This window comes from Canis aureus, chromosome 18 (assembly GCF_053574225.1).
Source record: "Canis aureus isolate CA01 chromosome 18, VMU_Caureus_v.1.0, whole genome shotgun sequence".
Lineage (NCBI taxonomy): Eukaryota > Metazoa > Chordata > Mammalia > Carnivora > Canidae > Canis > Canis aureus.
Genome location: NC_135628.1, coordinates 55,299,915 through 55,322,276, shown reverse-complemented (window position 1 = coordinate 55,322,276; position 22,362 = coordinate 55,299,915). Strand labels below are relative to the sequence as shown.

At 41.4% G+C, this 22,362-nt stretch overlaps 1 protein-coding gene across 7 annotated transcripts in view; it reads right to left on the bottom strand.

The window, feature by feature from the left end:
- The window catches only part of MKLN1 (muskelin 1), a 208,695-nt gene that overhangs the window by 152,601 nt on the left and 33,732 nt on the right, over window positions 1–22,362 (bottom strand). For 3 of the 7 annotated variants that reach the window (XM_077857366.1, XM_077857365.1, XM_077857367.1), the window contains exon 1: window positions 14,896–15,052. The exons of 2 other annotated variants lie outside the window; for them this stretch is intronic. In XM_077857366.1, coding sequence (XP_077713492.1) covers window positions 14,896–14,993 — 98 coding nt within the window. In that variant the 5' untranslated portion in view covers window positions 14,994–15,052. Of the gene's footprint in view, window positions 1–13,487; window positions 13,815–14,895; window positions 15,053–22,362 lie in introns of those variants that run through there. 2 more of the 7 variants (XM_077857373.1, XM_077857369.1) reach the window with 2 other exon arrangements.

Sequence of the window (22,362 nt, the reverse complement as noted above, 5' to 3'; positions counted from 1 at the left end):
AAATCTGGAGGCATCACAATGCCTGACCTAAAGCTGTATTATAAAGCTGTGATCATCAAGACAGCAAGGTACTGGCACAAAAACAGACACACAGATCAATGGAACAGAATAGAAAACACAGAAATGGACTCTCAACTCTGGTCAACTAATCTTCAACAAAGCAGGAAAGAATATCCAGTGGAAAAAAGACAATCTCTTCAATAAATGGTACTGGGAAAATTGGACAGCCACATGCAGAAGAATGAAACTAGACCATTCTATTACACTACACACAATGTTAAACTTAAAATGGGTGAAAGAAGAAAAAAATGGATGAAAGACCTAAATGTGAGTCAAGAATCCAACAAAATCCTATAGGAAAACACAGGCAGCAACTTATTTGACCTCCACTGGAGCAACTTCTTGCAAGACACATCTCTAAAGCCAAGGGAAACAAAAGCAAAATGAACTATTGGGACTTCATCAAGATAAAAAGCTTCTGCACAACAAAGGAAACAGTCAACAAAACTAAAAGGCAACCTACAGAATGGGAGAAGATATTTGCAAATGACATGTCAGATTAGGATGCTATCATTCTAAGCAATTTAGGAAATAAATCACTTAAAGCTAAATTGAAATTTTTCCTGAAGCCTTAACCTTTCAAATTTCGTAATTAATTGGACAATTTACATATAAGTAAACGATTTAAATTGGGCAATTTAAAAGCAGCCATATCAGAATCCATATCCATATCTACAGTCATATAAATGCAAGTTTATTTGCAAGACCCCTGAAGGAAAATTTTATCACCAACAACAACTTCTCTACTCAAAGGACAAAACTAGACAAGTCCTGGTATATTTTAATTAGGTAAACAAAACTTAAACGGACATTTAAAGGTTCCTTCTAGTGAACCATTTCCTTTCAAGAAGTTGAAATCCCTGTGCTATCTTGACTACAAAGTCATGATTCATGAAGTGCCTAAGACTTTGTTCATGGAAACCTAACCATAATCAGATGATTAGAAATGTTGGTAATTTAGCAACCTGCTAGAAGAAATGGGTGGACAGACTTTCATAATCCAAAATCTTGACCTGCATGTTTTTTCTTTACCCCAACTCATTCCTGACATGTAGGTTCAATCTTTTTGGTATTTGAGTTACTGGTTCAGCAGAAACCAGGGAAAATAATAACTGTGTAGTCAGAATGTAATCCAACTGTATACTGTTTACTTTATTGTAAATACTGGTAAACAAAGGTCAATAAATAGTTTCATATCTTAAAAATCACTTATTATGATCTACCAACAGACAAACTGATTAGGTCCTTATTTTGTTTAAAAAAAGGAACTGAGAACCACCTATTTTTCAAGAGGATTTTTCTTCTTTTTAGCCATTCATTTTGTTAACTTCAATGTCAACTCTTACAACTATCCTTTTGTTTGGCACCCTGGAGATTTCACACTCCATAGAAATAAGTGAGAGGCATGCCTCCTTCACAAACATGAAATAGGAGGTAGGAAAACCAGAAGCATTCAAAGTGCAAGCAAACATCACCTGGAGTTCCCATCTAAAAATGTAAACTATGACTATAGGTCTAGGGTAGGGTCTGAGATTCTGCATTTCTAACAAGCACCTGGTAATGACAGTGCTGGTGAATGGACCACACTTTTTGAGTAGCAATGCCCTAACCCACAGGCAAGTTCTCTCTAGCAGTTCAATTTTTAAGAGCGAATACACAAGAATAATAAGAGGCAAGAAATTGAATCCCTTAGAACTATTTTAGCCTATGTACCTCTTGTAAAGTCTACATGTACTCCCAGCGACAAGCATGCCACAATTTGAATACTGTTCAAATTAGCTACTAAAAATTAAAATCACTGGGTTCTAAGAGTGTTAAAAAAAATTTAATTATACACCACAGACTTTATTCCCATCACTTTTCTACTTAAAATGCTTTGATGGCTCCTAACTTTCCAGGAAATAAAATTCCAACTCACTAACATGAGATTTAGGACCCTTGTTAACTTGTGTTTATAATCAAACAAATCATACGTACACACAATCTCTATTTTTTTTTTTGTTTAAAAATAACATTTGGGATCCCTGGGTGGCGCAGCGGTTTGGCGCCTGCCTTTGGCCCAGGGCGCGATCCTGGAGACCCGGGATCGAATCCCACGTCGGGCTCCCGGTGCATGGAGCCTGCTTCTCCCTCTGCCTGTGTCTCTGCCTCTCTGTCTCTCTCTGTGTGACTATCATGAATAAATAAATAAAATCTTTAAAAAAAATAAAAATAAAAATAAAAATAACATTTATTTGCTAAAATAAATTTTATTTATTTTAAATAAATAAATTTAAAATTTATTTTAGGGATCCCTGGGTGGCGCAGCGGTTTGGCGCCTGCCTTTGGCCCAGGGCTCGATCCTGGAGACCCGGGATCGAGTCCCACGTCGGGCTCCCAGTGCATGGAGCCTGCTTCTCCCTCTGCCTGTGTCTCTGCCTCTCTCTCTCTCTCTGTGACTATCATAAATAAATTTAAAAAAATAAAATAAAATAAAATAAAATTTATTTTAAATTTAAAACTCTGGGCAACACTCAAACAAATTAAAAAATAAAAACCAACCCAATTATGACAATCCAGAGACAATCACTATCGATTTTTCCCATATGCATAAGCATAAAATTTATCTGTGTGTGCATGTGCACATGCATATTTTTAAAAATACACTCGTTCAAAATAAAAAAAAGAGAAAGATATTCCCTTAGTCTTCAATATGTAAGGGGAAAGTTATCAAAGTTCAGCACAGACGATTTTATAGGAAAATTGCAATCAATGTTAAACATGATTACCATCAGACTATAAAATTAAACTACATGACATAAGTGAGGGTTAATAAAATTTAAATAGATATTTTTAAAAATAAAAATAAAAAAATAAAAATAAACTGGATCAAACCAGTAATCAGGAGTTTTGTCTTTTTTTTTAACACGTCATTATATCTGAAATATTTTTTCTATAGCATTAAAAAACATTTTAAAACATCTTTAACTGGCATCCTAAGAGTTTATCATAACTCAGACACCTCAAAAAGCTGTTCTATTAAACCCAGTACATCTCAGGGTGACATATTACTGTCAATAGTATTAGATATTCATTAGAGGATTAATTTGCAATCCATGTATATTTTAGATAAATATAAAAATAAGATCTAGCCTAAGTACCCTCGATAAAGCAAGTAGGAGTATCATTAAAAATTCAAACTGTCGGGATCCCTGGGTGGCGCAGCTGTTTGGCGCCTGCCTTTGGCCCAGGGCGCAATCCTGGAGACCAGGGATCGAATCCCACGTCGGGCTCCCGGTGCATGGAGCCTGCTCCTCCCTCTGCCTGTGTCTCTGCCTCTCTCTCTCTCTGTGTGTGTGACTATCGTAAATAAATAAAATTAAAAAAAAAATTCAAACTGTCTTAATACCCTTAAAAGAATGAAATAACATTCACTTTGTTTTCACTACACTGATTTTTTTTGCAATAGTCTCCTAAATGCATCTGTAGTAAGTACCTGCTTATATCTCCTAATATGCGAACCATAAAGCGAGTATAAATAAATAAAGGAGAGTTCATTGACAAATATAGATAAATGTTAATTGTGAAGAGAGTACGATGGCAAATGCATTTGGAACGCTAGTAGCCAAGCTGCCTTCAGTAGGTAACTGTTTTGTAATTGTGACTAAGAAATAAGTCTGAACAAAAAATAAAAAGGCTTAATGCATTAAAAAGTGGTGGCCTTGGACAGAAATATGGGCAAGGTCACTAGTCCACATATGTTATGTCTAAGAAGTACCTGACCTGACTGACCTGGGCTGTATCAAGCACTCTGTATAGCACAACTGTTTGAGAAAAGTCTGCCTCCAAGCACTTCCCTCGTTCTGATACACTTCAGTAACCAAACGAATTCCAAATGTTAACTCAATTTCCCAAAAACAAGTTCCTGACTGAATATGCACAAGAGTAAGGATAAATTGCTGCATTCAAGAAATTTGATGGGTAATAAAATAAGTTATATCTGTACACAAAGGCAGGCATAGCTCATTTACCTCTTCGAAGATGTCTCTCTCCTCAAGCCCTGGCCACAGTAAGAGCTGTTCCACTTCTGATTTCTGTAACATTCACTGCTTTTATCACACATCTAAACTTAGCTTTTGTTACCTTCAATATGTATCTTTTGAACTACTGTATGTATAGACAGTTCACCACCAGAGATCCTCTCTTACACCTTCGAATAGGTTTGGCTATTACCCAAGAGTTAATAAGCACCCAATAATTTGTTTATGGTAAAGACAGTTAAAAATGTGAAAAGCCGTAACAGCAACTTGAATACCACAATGTAGCAAAAATGAATAAATAAATACCAAAATTTGTCTTTAACTTGCCACCTATAGTAGTATTTTAGGTTGTAGAAAATGGGTATCATGATAGATGTCATAGCTTAAACCTTCACACCTAGTTTATGAATTTTCCAATCACCTGAAATTCCCTCTATGTCCTGGGAGAAACTATTTTGCCAATAAAAGTTATTCTCAGCTGTTTTAAAATCTATGCCCCCATATGCTTAAAGAAAGATTACATAAACAAGTTTCATATGTATCTCCCATTTAGTATTTCACATATAAGCAAACTATATAAATTTCAGGAAAAAAAAATACCAACTTCTAACTCCTATCCCTACTACTAACTACTTAGCATGTAAGTAAGTACACTGCTGACAGGAAGTTATCTTAGGACATGAAGACACTGAGCCAATCCATAACATATATTGCAAATAATAATAAAGGAAGATAATATTTGGAAAAGAGTAGAAAGTCCAGAAATAAACTCACAATTATATGGTCAATTAATTTCTGACATATAGGCAAAAGTACACAATGATAAAAGGACAGTCCCTTCAACAAATGGTGCTGGGAAAACTGGAAAGCTACATGCAAAAGAATGAAATCAAACCATTTTTTTCCACACCATACATAAAAAACTCAAAATGGATTAAAGACCTAAATGTGAGACCTGAAACCATAAAAATCCTAGGAGAGAGCGGAGAGACTAACTTCTCTGACATCAGCCATAGCAACATTTTTCTAGGTGGGTCTATCCTGGGGCAAGGGAAATAAAAGCAAAAATGAACTTCTGGGACTACATCAAAATAAAAGGCTTCTGCATAGGAAAGAAAACCACCAACAAACCTAAAAGACTGAATGGGAGAAGATATTTGCAAATGGCATATCCCACAAAGGGTTAGTATCCAAAACATACAAAGAATTTACAACACCCAAAAAACAAATAATCTGATTGAAAATGGGCAGGAGACATAAACAGACATTTCTCCAAAGAAGACACCCAGATGGCCAACAGACACACGAAAGATGCTCAACATCACATATCATCAGGGAAATGCAAATCAAATCCACAATGAGATTCCCTTCACATGTCAGAATGTGATGATTTTGTGTAAAATCAAAAACGCAAGAAACGAGTGTTGGTAAAGATATGGAGAAAAAGGAACCCGTGTGGGGTGCCTAGGTGGCTCAGTGGTTGAGCATCTACCTTTCACTCAAGTTGTGATCCCAGGGTCCTAGGATCAAGTCCTGCATTGGGGAGTCTGCTTCTCCCTCTGCCTATGTCTCTCCCTCTTTCTGTGTCTCTTAATGGATAAATAAAATCTTTTAAGAAGGAAGGAAGGGAGGGAGGGAGGGAGGGAGGGAGGAAAGGGGGAGGAAGGAAGGAGGCAGGCAGGCACCCTTGTGCATTGTTGGTGGAAATGCAAACTGGTGTAGCCACTGTGGAAGACAGTATGGAGGTTCCTCAAAAAATCAAAAATAGGGATCCCTGGGTGGCGCAGCGGTTTGGCGCCTGCCTTTGGCCCAGGGCGCGATCCTGGAGACCCGGGATCGAACCCCACATCGGGCTCCCTGCATGGAGCCCGCTTCTCTCTCTGCCTGTGTCTCTGCCTCTCTCTCTCTCTCTCTCTCTGTGACTATCATGAATAAATAAAATCTTTAAAAAAAAAAAAAAATCAAAAATAGAACTACCCTACAATCCAGTAATTAATTGCACTACTGGGTATTCACCTAAAGAATAGGAAATCACTAATTCAAAGAGATACATGCACTTCTATGTTTACTGCAGCATTATTTACAAAAGTCAAATTAAGGAAGCAGCCCAAATGTCTACTGATAGATGAATAAAGAAGATGTGGTATATGTATGTAATGGAATATTATTCACCCGTAAAAAAGAATGAAGTCTTGCCATCTGCAACATCATGGATGGACCTAGAGAGTATAATGCTAAGGGAAGTCAGAGACAAATACCATATGATTTCATTCATATATGGAATTTAAAAAACAAATCTAATGAACAAAGGGGGAAAAAAGAGACAAACCAAAAAAGCAAATTAACTGTAGAAAATAAACTAATGGTTACCAGAGGTGAGGTTGGGGGAGGGGGGGGGGGGAGTGTAAACAGGTGAAGGAGATTAAGGGTACACTTATCTTGAGCACTGAGTAATATATGGAATTGTTTAAGCACTAGATTATATACCTGATACAAATATAACACTGTATGTTTATTTTACTGGATTTAATTTTTTTAAAATAAAACAAAAAAAAGGGAGGAAGATAAAGGACTAGCTAAACTGTCATAGTGTTCTCAGAGCAATAAATTTGAAGTGAAGCAATTTGCTATCTAATTGCAGATGGTCATTTTTCCTTATAAGGATTCAGTTCCTAAGCACTAATCAGTTTCTTAGAACTACCTCAATAAGAAAAAAACAAAAAACAAAAAAAAAACACCTCAACCAACAGCTAGTAGTTCCTCAAACAGTTAAACATAGTTACCATATATACCATATAACCCAGAAATTCCGTTCTTAGGCATTTACCCAAGAAACATAAAAACATTTTATACAAAAACTTACAAACAATGGTTTACGGCAACATTATTCATAATAGCTAAAAAGTAAAAAAAAAAAAAAAAAAAAAAAAAAAAAAAAAAAAGCTAAAAAGTAAATACAACCCAAATGCCAGTCTACAAATGAACGGGTAAACGGGTAAACAAAATGTGGTGTATAAATAGAATAGAATATTATCAGCCATAAAAAGGATGTAGTACTGATACATGCTACAAAATGGATGAGCCTTAAAAACAGTATGTTAAGTAAACGAAACCAATCACAACAGACTATATCATATGTTACATGATTTTATTTATATGAAATGCCTGGAATAGGCAAACCTATAGAGATAGAAATTAGATTGGTGCCTAGAAATGGCAGAGTAAGCAGATAATGGCTAAAGGGTATAGTTCTCTTTTTGAGACTATAGAAATGTTCTAAAACTGACTGCAGTAATGGTCATACGTATCTGTGAATCTGTGAATATAGTAAAACCCATTAAATTATACACTTTAAATGGCCAAACTATATGGCATATGAACTACCAAACCAAAAACACTGTTATATAAAAGAATCAACTAACAAATAAGTATATTCAAGGAATTTAAACTCAGCTTTAAAGTTCTCAAGGTCTCAGTAGAAATACTGACTGTAATTACAAATAACTTTATAATAAAAACTTTTCTTAAGATTTTATTTATTTATGAAACCTAGAGAGAGAGGCAGAGACATAGGCAGAAGGAGAAGCAGGCTCTCTGCAAAGGAGCCGGACGCGGGACTCGATCTCGGATCCCAGGATCACACCCTGAGCTGAAGGCAGAAGCCCAACCGCTAAGCCACCCAGGCGTCCCATAATAAAAACTTTTTAAAAGTCCAAGATAGGTAAGAAGTTTTCTATTGTTCAAGTCCTCCCAAATATAACACTCCAACCCAAGATAATCAATTTCACTTACAATATTCTCAGAAACTGTTAAAAACCATGAAAATGTACAGCACGGATTTAAATCTAACTAATTATTTGGTATTTTGAACATAGCCAGTATGACTCCCTCCAGCACCAGATCAAAATTACATTAAAGAGAAAAGCAGGGATCCCTGGGTGGCGCAGCGGTTTAGCGCCTGCCTTTGGCCCAGGGCGCGATCCTGGAGACCCGGGATCGAATCCCACGTCGGGCTCCCGGTGCATGGAGCCTGCTTCTCCCTCTGCCTATGTCTCTGCCTCTCTCTCTCTCTCTCTCTCTGTGACTATCACAAATAAATAAAAATTAAAAAAAAATAAAAGAGAAAAGCAGCCCAAATTCCTAGTTAATCCAGCCATTTATCCATTTAATAATCATTGTGCCAGGGACACCTGGGTAGCTCAGCTGGTTGAGCATCTGACTCCTGATTTCGGCTCAGGTCATGATCTCAGGGTCCTGAGACTGAGTCCCACGTTAGGCTCATGCACTCAACAGGGAGTCTGTTTCTCCCCCTCCCTCTCCCCTGGCTTGCACTCCCCTCTCTCTCCTCCTCATATGAATAATAAATATTTAAAAATAAAAATAAAATAAAATATATAAATAAAATGAAATAAATAAAAAATAAAATAAACCGCATGCTAGACTACAACAATGAAGGGACAGAAACTCCACAGTCCCTACTAAGCTTGTGGTCTACCTGGGGGGTAGTAGCTATTAATCAAGAAATCATATAAATAAATGCATAGTTATAAGGTAACTTTTGAAAATTCAAAGTAATATTTGAAAAAGGTACACATTTAAAAAAAAAGGAAAGAAATAGGTACACATTTGTGTAAAAGCATTTAATTACTGGGGCAGAGAAAGGGGTGTCAGACTTACTGGGGCAAATGGAGGTAAGACAGGTGACACTTTAGCTGACAGCTGCAGAGTAAATAGGAGTTAAATTTTATGGCTCTTCCAATCAAACTACTTAAATCAAAAGGGACAAAGGAAGAAGGGGGATAATGAGAGAAGAGGAAAGGGGACATGACCCAAGGATGCCTGAAATAAGTTAGCATTTCTACTCATACGAAACAACATGCCTTAACAACAAATATATAGGTGATGACAACCATAAATAACAGTCATACGAAAGTAACACCAGGATATTTTAAAAGTATTAAATACTAACAATTTAACTTACAAACCAAAAAATTTACATGAGATCTTTGTATATCCTCTCTAAACAATGTCTTCGGGCAGCCGGGGTAGCTCAGCGGTTTGGCGCCTGCCTTCAGCCCGGGGTGTGATCCTGGAGACCAGGGATTGAGTCCCGCATCGAACTCCCTGCATGGAGCCTGCTTCTCCCTCTGCCTGTCTCTCTCTGTCTCTCTCTGTGTCTCTCATGAATAAATAAATAAAATATTTTTAAATAAATAAATAAAGCCTTCAATAAATATAACATTCCCATGAAAGTTCTAATAAAAAAAAAGAAAGTTCTAATAAAAAGATAGATAATATAAGAACTACATTACAGAAAGGAAAATACCTATATACTTATGACAAAGATTAAACTCTACTTCTGGACTTCATAAACAATTAAGTCTCAAAAGAGATTTCCAAATCATCAATAAAACCAAGAATAAAATCTCATTTAAGGGGTGCCTGGGTGGCTCAGTAGGTTAAGCATCCACCTTTGGCATAGGTCATGATCCCAGAGTCCTGGGATCCAAATGGAATCAGGCAGGGAGCAAGGAATCTGCCTCTCCCTTCCCCTCTGCCCCTTCCCCTGCTTGTGCATGTGCTCTTTAATAAATAAGATCTTTTTTAAAAAGATAAAATCTCATTTTAACTCTTAGTCAATAAGTATTTAAACAATTGCTAAGAAATAATGTTATTTATATTTCATAATTTTTCCCATCAGGGATGAGGAATAAGTAGTTAAGATGCCAAAAGGCAAAATGAAGGAAAACACTCAGCAAAAAAATATTGAGCTCAAAGGTTAGGTTAATATATTAATATGATCATGAGGAATTAATAAGCCTACAAGACACAACATCTAATCCATAAGAACTAAATTAAATTATTTCTGTTTCTGGAAATTACAGAATAGCCTGTAGCAGATCAACATTCCCTCTTAAAACTAGAAAACTGTATAAAATAGAAAAAAGAAAAGTTCTTAAGGTATCAGAGACTTTCTGAGGCAGCTAGGACTTGAGGTCCCAAAGAACTCATTAAAGGGAGCCTCACATTCTACAAGATATTCCAATTTCTCTAATGGCACAGGAAAAGGGGCTGGGAAAGGACAGTGACTAAAAGGTAGAAAAGCCAGCAGAACTTTTGGTAATTTTCATGTGGCCAGCAGGACAAAACTTGGTAGTTAGTCTTGCCACGATACCTAGGACTCAGGGGGTCAAGATCCCATAGCGAAAGGAGGCACACAAGAACAAACCTGACACTGTGTACTACTGACTTTCCCCTTGAGGCATCTGTCAAGTCTTAAACTACACAGAACAGAGGTTAAAGAGTCTGCCAAGAAAAAAAAAAAAAAAAAAGAGTCTGCAAAAGCAAATGAAACACAAGGAGGAGCTTTTAGGACTCCCATGCTGCTGGAGAAACAAAAGCAGGAGAGGCCCTAGAAACAACTAGGTTCCCTGGAGGTCTACCAAAGGTGGGCAAACTAGCGGTTTACAAAACCGGAAACCCAGCTTCAAGTCAGTTCAGTTCTTGACTAAAGGTCCATTCCATGTGCCTGCCAGAAGACAGGTGAGTTTTCTCCAGAGAAAGGTACCTAACTGTAATTTGTACTTTTATCTAAAATTCTGTGTATAATGTCTGGCATTTAATCAAAAATTACCCCCCAAAATGGTGGTGGTGGTAGTAGTGTAGCGATAACAATTATCATTATAGAACATATAACAATATATAATTATATATGATAATAATTATTATATTACCAGACACACCAAAATACCTAACAAAAAGGAAAACAGGAATCCCTGGGTGGCGCAGCGGTTTGGTGCCTGCCTTTGGTCCAGGGCACGATCCTGGAGACCTGGGATCGAGTCCCACATCGGGCTCCTGGTGCATGGAGCCTGCTTCTCCCTCTGCCTATGTCTCTGCCTCTCTCTCTCTCTCTGTGACTATCATAAATAAATAAAAATTAAAAAAAAAAAAAAAAAAAGGAAAACAAAACAAAGATCTACAGGTGATCCAGATATTAGAGTTTAAAGACACAGTCTTTAAAGTACCTTGATTAGTATGTTCAAGAAAATGAATGACAGATATATCTGGGCGGCTCAGGCAGTTAAATGACAAAAGCTTGATTTTGGCTCAGGTTATGGTCTCAGGGTTGTGAGATGGAGCCCCACACCTGGCAAAATTAACAGAACATACAACTTCCTAGATTTGATCAAGATAAAAACTATTTCTATGCAAAAGGAGTCAGCTCTACAGACTGAGTCTCTAGTCCTCCATCTACCTCGTGTTCCTTTCCTCTGTCCTGGGTATATCTTTATTTTTCTAAAGTTCTAAGATTAGGGGCACCTGGGTGGCTCAGTGGTTGAGTGTCTGCCTTCAGCTCAGGGCATGATCCAGGAGTTCCGGGATCGAGTCCTATGTTGAACTCCCTGCGAGGAGCCGCCTTATCCCTCTGCCTGGGTCTCTGCCTTCTCTCTGTGTCTCTCATGAATAAATAAAATCTTTAAAAAAAAAAAAAAAAAAAGAAAGATTTGAGTATAGAGATTAGGTTACAAAATATTTTTACATATAAACTCCCATGTAATTCTAACAATTAGTCATCATTTAAATGCCTTTCTCTTAATTCCCAAATTAAGCATAGATTTCAGAAAAATGTAAAATATGGCAAACTTTTTAAGCACACTGCAAAACAAAAGGCCACTTTGTTAGTTTCTAAATAAAAATGTGCTATCTATAACTAGATCTATTTTAATACTTTCAAGGTCCAAATAAACCTAAAAGAGTTGGAAGGAGGGATGCCTGGGTGGCTCAGCGGTTTAGCGCTGCCTTCGGCCCAGGGCATGATCCTGGAGACCCGGGGGTCGTCCCACTTCAGGCTCCCTGCAGGGAGCCGGTTTCTCCCTCTGCCTGTGTCTCTGCCTCTCTCTCTCTATGTGTGTGTGTGTCTCTCATGAATAAATAAATAAAATCTTAAAAAAAAAAAGAGAGAGAGAGAGAGAAAGAGAGAGAGAGACAAGAGTTGGAAGGAAAAAATGTTTTTTTTTCCGGACTTTGGGAGAAGGGAAAAAATTCTAACCCTTAAGGAAGAAAAGTGATACCTGAATTTTTCCCTTTTTTCATGACTTCACATGTTTTTACACAACTAGAATTTAAGTGCCTTTATTATGAGAACTCTTTCCAATCTCTGAATTCCTGTCTCTACCTTTGTTCAGGAGCAGAATAGCACTATAAAGACTATGGAATGTGAAGTGAGACTGCCTAGATTCAAATCCTTACTTCATCTAGCTGTGTGACCTAAGGCAATTTTTAATCTTTCCATGTCCAGTGCCTCATCTGGAAAATAGAAATTCTTCATGCAATTGTGAGGATTAAATGAGTTAATACACTTAAAAAGAATTCATAAGAATCTACCATATGGAAGGCACATTGTAAGTGTTGCCCATTGTTATTATTCCTTTATTATTCCCCCCTCAAAACGCCTAGATCTGTGATTCTTGAAATCAATAAATATTTGCTACCCAGTAGACAATTCCAACAAATAGCTTTACTTAAAATTAGACCTACTTAGGAAGTACCTAACATGACTGTCACAGCAATTAAAGACACAGCAACTGCTATTAAAGAGGATTTTAGGGCGAAAGTAAGAAAGCCAATTCCCTTTCTTCTACTTCCTGTTATGTTATACAAAGCTATGGCTTGCTAAGAGAGGTTCAATACCAAAAGAGTTTTACAATTTACGCACGGCACACACCAATCCAGCAGATACAAAATTCTCAAACTCAAGCTCCATAATACTCAATTATACTCCTTCAAAGAAAAAAGTTCCAATTAATTACTCTTCTACTTTAATAGTTTAGTGCTTTAAAATAAAAACTATTTTGCATAGGACAGCAGAATGTTATGAGGATTAAATAAGACACTGTAAATGAAAGAGTTTGAGAGTTAATACGCATTAAGTACCAATTTATGAACATATCTGAGAGAACTTAACAGTCTATTTCTCCAACGTCAAACAGCTGCCTTCCAACCAAAAGTAATACTCTTGTCCACTTCATATCTTGGGCCAGGATGAGACATAAATCAGAGTAAAGTTGCCATCCCACTGAACCATTTCCTGCTTGAAATGCACTCTTTTTATACATAACTTAGATGGGACTTCTGATCTGATATCCAAGTCCTGCCCCTCCCCCAGAACCTTAAGGAGTGACATCCTGGAAGTAGCCTAACTTAACGCCAGAAAAAGTTGTGTTATTAGAAAACTTCTTTGAAGTCATTAGATCAAAGGATGCCACCCCAATTCCCTACCGTCTGTCGTCCTAACCTGGGTACAGAAAAATGCTAATTGTCTCCAGACTCAAGAATGTGTTGGCCTCAAAAGTCAGAATTACCTAGGGCCACATCTCAACTCCAGCTGAGGGCTGGAATGTTTACCTGGCGCACTCTCAAATGAAACGCTGGGAGTCGGACACCGATCAGGAACACAGGCGTCGAGAGACCACACAGGCCAGATCTGACCACAAGTCACTTGGCACCCTTCGCTGAAGCAAACCCTACTGAAGGCCCGCCTGCCAACCCTTGACCCGGTGGACAGGACAATGGGCCAGCAGTCCACAGTCACAGATTCTTGTGGTCACAGATGCGTTCTGACGGATGTGACTGAACAAATCAAAGTTGAGAAAATGTAAAGAATTCTCTAAATGCAGGTGAAAAATCTAGAGCATGCCTCACAGACCCAGCTCTTTCATTTGTTCAGTGACATCAAAGGTAGACCATCGGTAACTTGTTTTGTTCACCAAGTCATTCCTGGCCTCGTGAAACGACAGTCCGGGGGGGGGGGGGGGGCAACCAGCGCTTTTCTTCCGGGTCCGCACACACCTTAAGACTTTACTAAGCCAGTTTCTCCAGCTGTACGGAAAACCGCAGTTACATGTTCTTCTCTCAAAGTTAAGCTAACGATAGAAAAAATATATATATGAAAGTACTTTCAGCGTTTCAGAAGGAATCTGCTACAAAAACAAACAAACAAGAAAAAAAAAAGAAAAAAAAACAACCATACGGCAGTAAGGCCATGAAACTCTTTTCAGCCCCAAATCGGGGATGCAGACGGAGCCAGTGCTGCAAGCCCAGGCCATTAAAGCCAGACTCCTCTGTCTCCCTCGGAGTTTCTGGGCTGGGAGACTGCTGGGTGTTTACAGCAACCCAAGTTCTGAGCCGTAACGCGACGGGGCTGTTCGGCCACGTCCCAGCCCGCTCCCTGGCTCTTCCAGACCTAGCGGCCGGGAAAGGGCGACCGTCCGCCGGCGCTCCCCGCCCCGCCTGGCTTCCGAGGCGCCCCGCAGCCCGCAGCCCGCAGCCCGCAGCCTTCCGTGACCCTCCCGGCCCGTCCCGAGCCCGTCCCCGCAGTGACCCCGCTCGGGAACACCCACTCCTCCGCTCGGCCTCACCCCGTCGGGCCCTCACCCCGCAGCCCCGGCCCCCGGAGCCCCGACCACCCAGGCAGCCTCCCCGGGCCGGCCGGCAGGACCCCGCGGCCCCGAGCCGCCCCCCCCCCCAGCCCGGGGCGCAGCATCGCGCGGCCCCCCGCGGCCGCGGGCGCCGCACACCTCCCCCTCCCCCCGGACCCCGCGCTCCCGACCCGACGCCCTCGGGGAGACGGGGTGGGGAGGGCGGAGCTCCCGCGGCTGGACCGAGACCCGGGAGGCCAGGCGTCCCCCCACCAGGCCCCGCCTGGGCCTCTCGGCTCCACCGCCCTCCGCGGCCGCGGCCGCTGCCCCCGCCCCGGCCCAGCCGCGCTTCCGCCGCAGGGCGGGACAGCAGGAGCCCGGGGCCCAGCACTTACTCGGGAAGGTAAGTGGAGGAGAAGGAGCTCCACTTGTGTAGCGCGTAGGGCAGAAGCCGGCACTCGGGCGCCGCAGCGACAGCCCCGCCAGCCGCCATCTTGTCAGCCCCGGAGCGGCCGCCACCGAGCGCCGGCCGCGCCGGGAGGAGGGGGCGGGGCCTGCGCTTAAAGGGGCCGCGGCCCGCCGGGCCGTGCGCTCTCTCGGGGCGGGGGTCTCGCCCGCGGCGCGGGGGCGCGGAGCCGCGCGGGTCCTCGGTTCTCCGCTCGAGTTCGTGTCGCCTGGGGCTCGTTAGGAGGCCGGCCGAAATCGAGACTGACTGTGAGCACCTGGGGGCCGCCCCCCGGGCCTCGGAGGGGGAGTGGCGCCAAGGACCTTGCTTACAAGCCGAGGTGAGGAAAAAAGGCCAAGAATGTCATGAAAAGAAATAAATTGTAGTCAGGAGCCCGGAAGGGAAACCGAGAAGACGGACTCGGGCGAAGGGACGCCTTTGCGACCTGGGAGACCGCTGCCCTCCGCTCCCCAGGATCAGCCGTGGGAGGCGGCCGCGCCGGCGGCAGCGGGCGCGCGGGACTCGCATCCTCCCCCTCGGCCGCGGTGCCGCTTCTGGAGGTCTCGGCCCCGCGTCCCCGAGTCGCGCGGACCCAGGACAAGGACGTGCTCGGTGTCCGCCCACCCTGCAGGGTTCGCAGGTTTTGCTGCCCTTCCTGGTGAACACCCGCGGCGAGCCCTCGCACACCCATCCGTGCCGCGGCTTTGCTCGGTCGCGGCGTTGCCCCAGAAACACGAAAACAAAACACCTCAAGGAGTTGGGGGAGCCGCGCGTCACCGTTGTTGTTGTTGTTGTTGTTGTTTTCCAGTTGTTAGGTCGGCCCGCTGTTGTTAGTTGTTGTTAGTTAGTTCCAGTTGTTAGTTTCGGACAGAAACTTCGCCCAAAAGTTCAGGAAGCGCGAGAGGCAGACCGAGTTGTCGGAAAAAGACCAGAGAGGGAGTAACCGCCCTCGTGCCCTGAATGCCCATGGGCACCGCACCGGCTCCTTATCAAAGGAGGAACACGCGCTCCAAATATCTGGCAGCTTCAGATAACGCTCCCATCAGGGACCCGTTTGTCAGGGTTACGCGTGCTTAGTTCTTGGCTGAGCCGCTGCAATTACCAAAGTACTCATCAACCCCCAAAAGCCCTGAGTGTCTTCATCTCCATCTGACCCATGGAAACACTCCCGCCAAGAGTTTCTCAGTGAAGGACCAAGTGAGTTGAAACACCTCAATCATTGTATTCTCTTCCCGGTGTCATCCTTAAGCTGCCCAAACCTCCTCACATCTTTTCCTGAGCTCCTGTTACCCTAGGGGAAAACTTAGTAGTGGCCCCACCTCCAATATCAGATGGAGAATGCCAAAAAGGAGAATGCTGGGCTCCCGGCAGTAGAGAATGCGACTCTTGATCTCAAGGTTATGAGTTCCAGCCCCACGTTGGGTATAGAGATGACTTAAAATAAAAATAAAAATCTTTGGGAAAAAAAAGAAGAAGGCCACAGTGTGTTCGCTTCTAAAATTACGTGTGCTTTGCATTTTGCATCATGTTGGAAAAGTATTTGTTCCTCAGGGAAATGCTATGATCCGTGACTCAAGTTGGGAGTCTAAAGACAGTGGGAGAGGCCAGAGAAGGTTAGTCCTAAAGATGCTTGGTGGTTAACTCTGGGGGAAAGAGATACTTTTAGGGGGAAAAGATTAAGATGGTGATTCAGTTCAATTAGTTAGGGGCCCCAAATTTGCTAACTACACCTCCTACCCTGATGTAAGTAGAATCTTTGTTCTTTTCCAGACATAGAGTTATGGTTTCCGAGTGATCCTTTTATATTTATTTGAGAGAGAGAGAGTGAGTGTCAAGGGAGGGGCAGAGGGAGAAGGAGAAAGAAAATCTCAAGCAAACTGCTGAATGCAGGGAGGTGTGGGGGGGGCCCCCCCGCAAGCTCTATCCCACAACCCTAAGATGATGACCTGAGCTGAAATCAAGAGTTCTGGGGATCCCTGGGTGGCTCAGCAGTTTAGCGCCTGCCTTGGGCCCAGGGCATGATTCTGGAATCCCAGGATCAAGTCCCACATCAAGCTCCCTGCATGGAGCCTATTTCTCCCTCTGCCTGTGTCTCTGCCTCTGTGTGTGTGTGTCTCATGAATAAATAAATGAAATCTTTAAAAAATAAAAAAAAGGAAAAATTCAGATGTACAACCAGCTAAGCCCCCCCGGCACCCCCTAAGTGATCCTTTTACTTATTTTTAAGATTTTATTTATTTATTCATGAGAGACACAGAGAGAGGCAGAGACACAGGCAGTGGGAGAAGCAGGCTTCTTGCAGGGAGCCCGACGTGGGACTCAATCCTGGAACTCTAGGATCACTTCCTGAGCCAAAGGCAGAAGCTCAACTGCTGAGCCACCCAGGTGTCCCTTAAGTGATCCTTTTAAAAAACAGTAAGCTAGTTCTTCCTAAGATGACTCTCAGTGACCTTCTATTCCAGTTAAGTAATATGGAAATCCCTTAGCAGAAGGCTTTCATATCCTGCCTCGATTACATCTCCAGCCTTCTTTCTTCTTTCTCCCTTACAAGCTTTATTCCTGCCAAACTAAGCTAACACTGCATTGGCTCCTATAAGTTCTGTGCTCTGTCTGGCCTTCAGGGCTTGGTCTAAGCCAAGCCAGGAGTACTCTCCACCATTCTTCATCTGGCCAACTCCTGCTCATTTTTCAGATCATTTCCTTCTGGAAGATCATTCTTCATCACCTATTTTGAGGTTAGGTGCCACTTTCTATATTTAACTTGGCATCCTTAGTTTCCCTCCTTATCTTAGCAAATGTACAATATACTTTGATTTCTTCTTTTTCTCCTATTCTCTCTTTCCCTAAACTATTAAGTCTTATGTAGTTAGGAGTTATGCATATTTGTTCACAGTAGTATCCTCAGTTCTGTGAGAATGTCTACTACATAGTAGATGCTCAATAAATATTGATTGAAGAACAAAGAAATTATTCTAAAAAGGAACTTGGGTTGCAAAGGAAAGAGAATGCCAGAACTTCTCAGACAGCAAACATGTATCCCTGAGGTGTGATTGCCATAGAGAAAGACTTTATAAATGGCCAAATAATTTAAAGTATTCATATGTTAACATAAATATATACTATGATACTAAAACCAAAATGTACATGAATGTTTAAATAAAATAGAAGACTAAGGAAATTTAAAAATCTACAGTAGTCTGCTAGTAGCTCAGCTCTCTTAGACATATAGCTTTATATCTTCCTCTGCTTTCAGGGGATTGCCTTAGAAGATAAAGTACATTGTAAGGATATATGGGGAAGGCCTGGAAACTGTCAGCAGCCATTTAGTCCCTCTAGGTCCCCCATACTTCAAAGGTTGTGACATATAGATGGCCTTATGGAGAACTGGATAATGTATCATTATTTTTCAGAAATCAAAAGCTCCAGTGACCCAGTCATCTTGTCACCCCTTAAAAGTAACAATCTTTGACTCTCTGACGCCTTCTCAGTATGCTTTTCATAGTAAATACCAGAGGAAATTATTGTATTTTGTTTGTCACCATTCACTATCTTTTCCTGTTAAAAAAAAAAAATTAAGAGGCTGTGATGTACTAGGCTTTGTCTAGGTGCTATGAAGACAAGGATAAACAAACAAGCCAGACAAGGGCCTTGCTTTGATAGAGCTTACATTCAGACAGGGTAACGTATAATAAATAAGTTAACTAGATCATTTTAGTCTGTACATTTTGAGTACTAAGAAAAAAACTACACTGGATTAATATTTAGATTGAATGGAAAAGGAAACTTCTCTAAAAGGATAATAGTTAAGCTAATAACTTATACAGTAAGAAAGCACCAGGCATATAAAAGTTAGATAAAAAAAATTCTAGGCAGAGAGAACAAGCAAGTGCAATGGGCCTGAGACAGAAAAGGGGTTGGTGTATTCTAAGAACAGGAAGTGTAGCTGAAGCATAGTGATGGGGGAGAGTAGAGTCGGAAAAGTTGGACCCTAACAGCCATGGTAAGGAGCGAGATTGTGAGGGGTGCCGGTGTGTGGCTTCCGGTTAAGTGTTTGCCTTCAGCTCAGCTCAGGTAATGATCTGAGGATTCTGGGATCAAGCCCCACATTAGGCTCCCCACTGATTGGGGAGCCTGCTTCTCCCTCTCCCCCTGACCACTACTCCCCTGCTTGTGCTCACTCTCTCCTTCTCAAATAAACGAGTAAAAGTCTTAAAAAAAAAAAAAGGAGCCATGATGTTGAACTGTGAAGAAGAGACCTGTGCAGGGCCTCAAGCCAAGGGGCAGTATGATCCACTTTACATTTTGTAAAACTCACTCTGCAGAACAGAAAATGGGTTGGAAAAAGACAAGAGGTAAAGTGACGATATTTGACAGGAGGTTATAGTAAGTAGCCAGGCAAGAAATGATGGTAGCTTGGACTAGCAGAGGAGATGGAGAATAGAGGTTGAATTGGGAATATTTTAGAAGTAAAGCCAACTAGACTTGCTGGTGAGAGAGGAAAGGCAGGCAAAAAAGGAAAGAATCAAAAATAACTCTTAGGTTTGGGGTTTGCATCACTGGGTAGATATTGATGCTTTTATTGAGAGGGGAAGATTTAGAGTTAGAACAGTTTCGAGGTAGAAGGAATCAAGAATTCTGAATTCAGACATTAATTCAAAAAGCCAAGAGAGGGATCCCTGGGTGGCGCAGCGGTTTGGCCCCTGCCTTTGGCCCAGGGCGCGATCCTGGAGACCCGGGGTCTAATCCCACGTCGGGCTCGCTGCATGGAGCCTGCTTCTCCCTCTGCCTATGTCTCTGCCTCTCTCTCTCTCTCTCTCTGGGTGACTATCATAAATAAATAAAAATTAAAAAAAAAAAAAAGCCAAGAGACACATGAAAAGATGCTCAATACTAATTGTTAGGGAAATGCAAGTCAAAACCTCAATGAGATATCCCTTCACACCAGTCAGAATGGCTAGTATCAAAAAGTTGAGAAATAACAGGTGTCAGCAGGGATATGGAGAAAAGGGAACCCCTGTGCACTGTTGGTGGGAATGTAAATTGGTACAGCCACTATAGGAAACAGTCTGGAGGTTACTCAGAAAATTAAAAATAGATGTACCTTATGATCCAGTAATTCTACTACTGGGTATATACCCATAGAAAATGAAAACCCTAATTTGAAAAGATATATGGGGCACCTGGCTGGCACAGTTGGCAGAGCATGTGACTCTCGATCTCAGGGATATGAGTTTATGCTAATGTTGGATGTAGAGCTTACTTTTTTATTTTTATTTTTTTTAATATTTTATTTATTCATTCATGAGAGACACACACAGAGAGAGAGGCAGAGACACAGGCAGAGGGAGAAGCAGGCTCCATGCAGGGAGCCCGACGTGGGACTGGATCCCGGGTCTCCAGGATCACACCCTGCCTGAAGGCAGAACTAAACCGCTGAGCCACCCAGGCTGCAGAGCTTACTTTAAAAAAAAAAAAAATGAAAAGATATATGCACCATTATGTTTATTTGTTGCAGTGTTATTTATATAGCCAAGAAATGGAAGCAGCCCAAGTGTCATTGATACATGAAGAATAAAGAAGATGTGGTATATACATATATAAAGAATGAAATCTTGCCATTTGCAACACCATGGATGGACCTAGAGGTATTATGCTAAGTGAAATAAGTCGGAGAAAGACAAAAACTGTATGATTTCACTTATATGTGAAACCTCAAAAACAAAACAAATGAAGAAACAAGCCAACAACAAAATGCTCTTAAATACAGAGAACAAACTGGTGTCAGGGAAGCTGGTGAGGGGATGGGTGAAAAGGATTAAAAGGTATAAAGGAAAAAGAAAAAAGTGAATTCCAACATCAGTGTACTATATAGGGGATACCTAATAGATATCCAAGTGGAATTGCCAAGGATGCAATATGGAGACATTGGTCAGTCTTACATCTAGTCACCTTATAGGCATTTGGCCTTTTTTATCTAACCATCCAGTGGTTGCTTATTTTGCCTCAGGCACTGATTCCTGAGTCAATACGTTTTTCTCTAAGTAGCAGAGTCACTGTAGCTTCAGGTATAGCAGCTCTAGATAAGCCATCTGTGGCAGCCTTCTGCTAGAAGGGGATATAGGAGCACAACAGTGGTCTATGGAAGGAAACCTAGAGTATGTATTGCAAATCTCAGTTTTGTTCCTAGGTCTGGTACTTTTCTAGCCATGAGACCTTGGGAAAGTCACATAACTTCCCTAGGTTTCACTTTCCACCTCTATAAAATGAATTTACTCAAATCTATCCTGTCTACTTCACAAGGGGGTTTTGAAGATCAAATGAAGGAGAGGAACAATTATTGAGTGCCTAGCCTGTTTACTACGAGATGATATAAGTTCTCATTTAATTCTCAGAGAAGCTCTGAGATATAAATATTATTACCCTTCCACAAATGAGAAAAATAAGACTCAGAACAGTTAAATACTTGTCTTTAGTTTGCTTCTTCACATGTGTGGGACAGAAGAGAGTGACTCCCTGCCTCCCTGACTCTGGGCTGACTGGCCCTTTTGACCAAAACTCACAAGTCTTCTTCCCACATGGTCTCTCCACAGCTGTATCTGGTTCTGGGTTCTTAGAAGGTCTTTGAATAAATGATAACTTGAGTTTTGTGCTTGTAGATGAAGTACATACGGAATGGCAGGAGTTAAAAAGTTAGGAGGTTAGGGGCACCTAGGTGGCTCAGTCTGTTGAGTGGCTGCTTTGGCTCAGGTCTTGATCCCAGGATCCTGAGATCCACCCACATGGGGCTCCCTGCTCAGCGGGGCGTCTGCTTTTTCCTCTCCCTCTCCCCACTCCTGCTTTCTCACTCATTCTCTCTCTGTCTCAAATAAATTTTTTTTTTTAATTTAAGCCAGTTCTTTTTGACTGCATCCCATTCTTCTCAAGTGGGAAGAGACATAGTAAACTATAAAGTACTGTTCAGATATAAGATGTTGTCAAAAGACCACAAAGAGTTAGAAAGCAAAACAAATTCTGCTGATTTCTTTCCAGGCAAAGGAACACACTAGGGCTAAGAGAGAAAAGAAGGTGTTTTTAATTGTAAAGAAGGAGTTTCATGATTGTTATGTTCACTAAAGATTAAAACATACCACATACCCTCCAAATGAGCTGGAATAAATCAACAGCCCTGTACATGATTGGTGAAAACAAGCCTCATACTTCAGAGGTCAGGAAAAAAAAAAATCTTCAGATAGGTCCTGTAAGGGTCTTGTTTTAGCTGACCAGGGTTATGCAAAGTTCGTGGTTTCTTTAACAGTTCTAGCTGTTGAGGAAAGTAGAAGCGCAATACGGTATTTACTGTGCCATGTCCTAGGCAAGTCCTGCTGTAAATGGAAGAATTTCCTTTTACAATATTATGCAACAGATGAAGAAACTAATA